Source organism: Rhipicephalus microplus, chromosome 2 (assembly GCF_043290135.1).
Source record: "Rhipicephalus microplus isolate Deutch F79 chromosome 2, USDA_Rmic, whole genome shotgun sequence".
In the NCBI taxonomy this organism is placed as follows: domain Eukaryota; kingdom Metazoa; phylum Arthropoda; class Arachnida; order Ixodida; family Ixodidae; genus Rhipicephalus; species Rhipicephalus microplus.
In genome coordinates, this window is record NC_134701.1 from 256662180 (window position 1) to 256668607 (window position 6428).

Below are 6428 nucleotides of genomic sequence, written 5' to 3' on the forward strand. Positions count from 1 at the left end.
TGCATTTTTCCGGATAGCGTCGCACAGAGCTTTGGACCATATTTGCCACTTAAACGCTGAGAATTTCCGTCCTAGCTGCTGCCAGTTAATAACGTAGTGATTCCGGTGTTGCACGCCTTATATTACCTATACTATCTTCCCACACTTAGTCACTCGTGGAGCACCGTTAAAGGCTGTGGTGTCTTCCATCCATACAGTTGCTGTTGCGCACAAACGAATCACGTACCCATAAAAAAAAACCTCTGTGGCACGCGTCGTCACTGGCTGCTGACGCGAGCAGCGACGAACGCATCATCGCGAGGCTTCCAAGCATTTCTAGCGCGAAGCGAGGTGCCTGTTGTATTTGTCGCATACTGGGAAGCAGCCCCCGCTTCGGGGGAGCGTTAATTGAAAGACTCCGCGGCGAAGAGGGGGAGGAGGGGCAACTCGGAGGGACTCGTCTCCGGGTGGTTCGCGTGACGGGCAATGCGAAAGGAGCGAAGGGCGTCCTTGACATCTGTTTTTACCTACAAGCCCAGCCGTGAAGGGAAAAGGGGGTGAGGGCCACAATGACCCTTCTCGAACACGCGGAAAGCGTTTTGTCCATCTGTCCTTGAAGACCGTCGCACGTGCGGGGTGCGGAGGAAACTCTTTGACAATACTTGTGCTTCTCTGTTTGCTTTTCCTTTTTTTCTTCCCCTCTCTACGACAGCGGTACATAGCGAACGAATAAACCAGTCTTCGTGATGCGTTCAAACTGAAAGGACGTGTTTTTTCTCTGTCGTCGTCTCACTAGAAAAAGTCTGCCTCCCTGCTATTCCGCTACAACATTTTTTGGTGCCGAAACCCGGGAATTAGGGACCCAAAGATGGACATCGACAGGATGAAGCGCAAAAGGGCCGTGGTGCGAACGTCAACAACAAAGCTGCTCAATGACATCGCTACCATGGAGGACGACGCGTCACTCGGTGAGCTTGAAGAAAAGATCAACCTTCTCACCCTTAAGGAAGACTCACTCAAAGAGCTAGATCGGGAAATTGAGATTGGCGTAGAAGATGATGCATTAGAAGAGGAAATTGCATGCTCCGAGAACTACAAAGAAAAGATCAACGTAGCAAGGACTAAAGTACAGCTCATGCTACGTGAGCGTAGCTGCACTAACGCCGCATCAGTGAGCGCTTCGCTAGATCGCACCTCAAGTTCCTCAGATCAAAGAGAATCTAGCCGTAACATCCCGCAAGTAACCCCCACAGTAAAGCTGCCAAAACTAGAGATAGCAAAGTTCAACGGCGAGCTTCGACAGTGGCAAGGCTTTTGGAGTCAGTTCGACACGACAATAAACGCTAACCACCACCTGTCAAACGTGGACAAGTTCAAGTACCTGAACAGTTACTTAACAGGAAAAGCAGCGGCTGCTGTTGCGGGTCTTGATTTGTCCGACGGAAACTACGAAGTTGCTCTCTCGCTGTTAAAGGAAAGGTTCGGTCGTAAAGAAGCCATAATCGAGGATCAAATGTCCAGACTGCTCAATATCAAGTCAGTGCGTGACTCGCGGAACCTCAGCCAACTTCGGAGCCTCGTTGACGAAGTAGAGAGAGGTGTACGGAGCCTCACTTCTCTTGGCGTCGGTGTCAGCACGTACGGAGCTCTGCTCCTGACAGTAGTAAAGAAGGCGGTGCCTGCGGACCTTCATCTCGAATACTGTCGACGAAAGGGCGCTACTACAGGAGGCAGTGAACTGGAGGCATTTGCGCATTTTTTGAGAGTCGAGGTAGAGGCACGGGAGATTATACAGCGGGCCGAAACACCAAGGGGCATGTGTGTAGAATCGTCTGTCGAAAACCGTAACAGCACCTTTAAAGCGGCGAGAATGTCTTCAGCCGCTGCACTGCATACCATGACCAAGGAGAGAAAAGGGTGTCTGTTTTGTTCGTCAGGGTGCCACGAAAGCGGTGACTGCGATGCAGAGATGTCGGCAGCTGATAAAAGAGAAATGCTGAAGCGTGAGAATAGATGTTTCCGCTGCACAGTAAAGGGGCACACGTCAAGAGAGTGCCGTAAGGCCAAATGGCTCAGGTGTGCCAACTGTAGCGGAAAACACCTCACGGCTATGTGTGATCCTGATTTCAGAGAATACCGTGGCAGTGGTGAACAGAATGCATCCTCTCCAACAGCGACAGGACAAGCCACAGTGCTAAAGTCTTCTCTAGGCTCAGAGGAGAAATTTATGTGCATGGAGGGGCATCAGTTTCTTCTGCAAACAGCACGAGCTTGGACAGTGGGACCGCACAAAAGTACGCTTGTCAGGCTTCTCCTAGATGGTGGCAGTCAAAGGACGTTCATCCATCGCAAGTTGTCTGAAAGACTGCAGTTGAACGTGCTTGGGGAAGAGGAACTTAAAATCTATGCCTTCGGCGACAAGTCCGCTATAACCCGCACTAAAGCGCGTCTGGTCGAGCTGTGGCTGCAAAGCCAGTACGACGGGAAAAGGGCGCGAGTGGAGGCCCTCGAAGTTCCCTGCATCTGCGCAGATATAATGGCTGCGCCTTTAAAGTCAGTTCTTCTGGAACTTTCGAAATTTGGCTTGCCAGTCGCGGACGTCGCGCAGGGTGACGGAAGTGAAAACATTGATCTTCTGATCGGCGCTGATAATTATTGGGAAATTGTCACGGGATCCACTAAGCGCCTAACCTCCAAGCTGATGGCAGTAGAAACTGCATTTGGGTGGACAGTCCAGGGCCAGGTAGGCGCAAAAAGGTCACCAGGAGTCTGTCCCTCTGTTGCTGGCGTAATGCGAGTAGCAGTGAGCGAACAAACTAACAAAGAAATATCAGCACAGTTGAGGTCATTCTGGAAGCTCGAACACATTGGTATCCAGGAACACGAACCAGCTCGCCACCAAGACGCAATCCAACAGCACTACAAAGAAACCGTCAAATTTGAGCATGGGCGGTACACAGTGTCTTTCCCCTGGAAGCCTATGGTTGATGAGCTCGACGACAACTACGAGTGCGCCGCGAAGCGTCTTAGAGCCAACACGACGCGCCTTTTGAAGGGAGATTCCTTGATCGTGGAATATGACGCCTGCCTCCGAGAATACATCGAAAAGGGCTATGCAGAGCCAGCCAACAAGCATTGCAGCGCTTCGGAAGGTCCGGTGTATTACATGCCACATCAAGCAGTTGTTCGACAAGAAAGCCTGACAACAAAAGTGAGGGTGGTGTTCGACGCATCATCAAGTGCCAAAGATCGCCTCTCACTGAATGATGTTTTGGAAAGTGGTCCAAAACTTAATCCAGAGCTCATTGATTTGTTGATCAACTTCCGCACTTACAACATCGGCATCGTCGCGGATATTGAAAAGGCATTCCTTCAAATATCTCTGTCAGAGGGTGACCGGAACGCTGTGCGGTTTCTCTGGTATGCTGCCACTCCGAAGAAAGGTGAAGAACTTCCAGCGGTGGCGGCCTACCGGATGACGCGCGTTCCGTTCGGTGTTACATCCAGCCCATTCCTATTAGCCGCAACATTACGACACCATCTTGAAGGACTCCCAGAGCAGTATGCTGAGACTGCGAACATCCTGCGCAGCCATCTCTATGTTGACGACCTTGTGACAGGGGTCGACACCCTCGAACAGGGTAAAGTGCTATGCCAGGAATCAAGCGATATATTATCTCAAGCAGGAATGCGGCTCCACAAGTGGATGTCTAACGACCACGATTTAGTCAACTTCATAGAGGATGGGAACGTGGCGAAGAGGTATGCAAATGCCGAACTTCCTGCAGCCACCAAGGTATTGGGAGTAGGTTGGAATGCTCATACAGATAACTTCGAGTACAATCTGACCTCACTTCTTGAATTCCTCACCACAAGAGCCGACAGCAAGAGATTCGTATTGCAAGTCTCAGCCAGAATTTTCGACCCCTTTGGGTTTATCGCTCCTACAACACTGTACGTAAAGACAATGTTCCAAAGGTTGTGGGAGTTGGGAGCGGGTTGGGACGACCCCTTGCCAGAATTGATGCAAGCGGAGTGGAAGTGCTGGTGTGAAGAGCTTCAATGCATCAAGGCGGTGTCCATTCCGAGGATCATCGCAAGGGATTTCCGAGATGAAAAGACAGAGAAGGTGTTGCACATTTTCTGCGATGCCAGCCCAAAGGCCTACGGTGCTGTCGGATACGTTGCATGCAAGTCTGCTCAAGGAATAATCAATATAAGCCTAATTATGGCCAAATCAAGAGTTGCCCCTTTGAAGCGCCTCTCGTTACCCCGACTAGAGCTGATGGGGGCCCTCATTGGTGCTCGACTGTGCCACTACGTTGCCAAGGCCTTGAACCTCCAGAATGCTGCTGCCATCCTTTGGACCGATTCCACAGTGGCTATGCACTGGATTAAAGGAAACGCTGCCAGATGGAAGCCCTTCGTGGCAAACCGAGTATCAGAGGTTCAGGCGCTGACTGATCCCGAGGATTGGAGGCACTGCCCAGGACTAGACAACCCCGCTGACCTAATCACTCGCGGTATCCTCCCATCAGCCTTGTTAGAAAGCGAATTGTGGTGGAGAGGACCACACTGGCTTCACAAGGATAAGACGCATTGGCCAACGACCGGTGAGCAGAGCCCAGGGGCAGTAGAATGTCACCTGGAAGAGCGAAAAGTGACGGTGATGCCCGTAATATCATCGCCGTTCGAGGCAGTGCTGAAAGTAGAGGAGTTCAGCTCATGCAGCAGAGTCGTGCGCTTAACTGCGTGGGTCCGCCGCTTTGTCAACAATTGCCGCCGCGGGAAGGAAAGGAAAGGTGGTCCGCTACGAGCTGAAGAGGTGATCGATGCTGAGAGGTACTGGTTGGCAACAACTCAAGGAGAAGCATTCAGTGACGACATTTCCAACTTGAAAGCCCAAAGACCACTGCACAAAGGCTCTCCTGTTCTGCCACTCAGTCCGTACCTTGACGGGGAAGGTCTCATGCGAGTTGGTGGACGCTTGCAATTCACCGACAACCACGAAGAGACTAAACATCCCATCATTCTACCTAGCACTCATCCCTTCACGCTACTGCTCATAAGGAAAGAGCACGTGAGAATGCTACACTCAGGGGTGCGCGACACCTTGGCGTCATTGCGAGAGTCGTATTGGATCATCCGAGGGCGCCAGGCCGTAAAAAAGGTTATCAAGCAGTGCCTCATCTGTCGCAAACAAAGTTGCCCTCAAGCCACGGAACCAGTGGCACCACTTCCAGCTGACAGAGTAACAGAAGGAAATCCGTTCGACACTGTCGGCATCGATTTCGCAGGACCTTTGATTTGTCAAGAGTCGCGCGGTGCCCGAAAATGTTACATCGCAATTTTAACCTGCGCTGTGACACGTGCCGTCCATCTTGAGCTCGTTAGCGACATGTCGACTACAGCCTTTCTCCTGGCTTTCAAGCGCTTCGTGGCTCGCAGGGGAATCTGCTCGACTATTTATTCGGACAACGCGCTAACCTTCAAGAGAGCAGCAAAAGATCTGAATGCAATGTTCACGCTACTAAAATCAGAGGAAATGCAGTCATACTTCGCCGGAAACCAGATCAGGTGGAAGTTTATTGTTGAAAGGGCAGCTTGGTGGGGCGGATTCTGGGAACGGTTGGTGCGATCGGTGAAGGTAGCGTTGCGCAAGGTGTTAGGTCGGAGCAGTTTAAGCTTTGAAGAACTCACAACTGTCTTGTACGAAGTCGAGGCCGTAATAAACTCACGCCCATTGACTTTCACCTACGATGATGCTCAAGAGCCAGAACCACTGTCGCCGGCGCACTTCCTCGTCGGAAGAAAGCTGACAACCCTTCCTCCACACCACCTGCCAGCCGAAATTCCGGGCGGTGACGCGCATATCTCACGACGCTGGAAGTACCGGTCTGCCATGGCTGAAGGATTCTGGAGACGGTGGCGGAGAGAGTACTTATTGGAGCTTCGATCGGCGCATCTGTCCCGGCCAACGACATCGAGTGACCTAAAGATAGACGATTTAGTTCTTTTAAAGGAAGATCATCTCAAACGACACATGTGGAAGATCGCCAGAATCAAGGAAACGTTCAAGGGCAGGGACGGCAGGGTGCGGGCCTGCAGTTTGAAACTAAGCGGGGGAACGGTGGTGAAACGACCAATACAGCTGCTTTATCCGCTAGAAGTCGACCGACAATGAGCTCAAGAGTTCGCTCATCCGGGGGAGGTTGTTGTATTTGTCGCATACTGGGAAGCAGCCCCCGCTTCGGGGGAGCGTTAATTGAAAGACTCCGCGGCGAAGAGGGGGAGGAGGGGCAACTCGGAGGGACTCGTCTCCGGGTGGTTCGCGTGACGGGCAATGCGAAAGGAGCGAAGGGCGTCCTTGACATCTGTTTTTACCTACAAGCCCAGCCGTGAAGGGAAAAGGGGGTGAGGGCCACAATGACCCTTCTCGAACACGCGGA

The 6428-nt window shown here is 51.8% G+C and overlaps 1 protein-coding gene across 1 annotated transcript; it reads left to right on the top strand.

Annotated features, from left to right (window-relative positions):
• The first annotated feature begins 847 nt into the window (after positions 1-847).
• Positions 848-6163, top strand: LOC142794667 (uncharacterized). Its single transcript, XM_075885927.1, has one exon. The coding sequence runs from the start codon at positions 848-850 to the stop codon at positions 6161-6163; it is 5316 nt and encodes a 1771-aa protein (XP_075742042.1).
• Positions 6164-6428: the final 265 nt, after the last annotated feature.

Excerpts from the sequence above, each read along its gene's own strand:
- LOC142794667 (XM_075885927.1), top strand. The coding sequence starts at position 848 with ATGGACATCGACAGGATGAAGCGCAAAAGGGCCGTGGTGCGAACGTCA.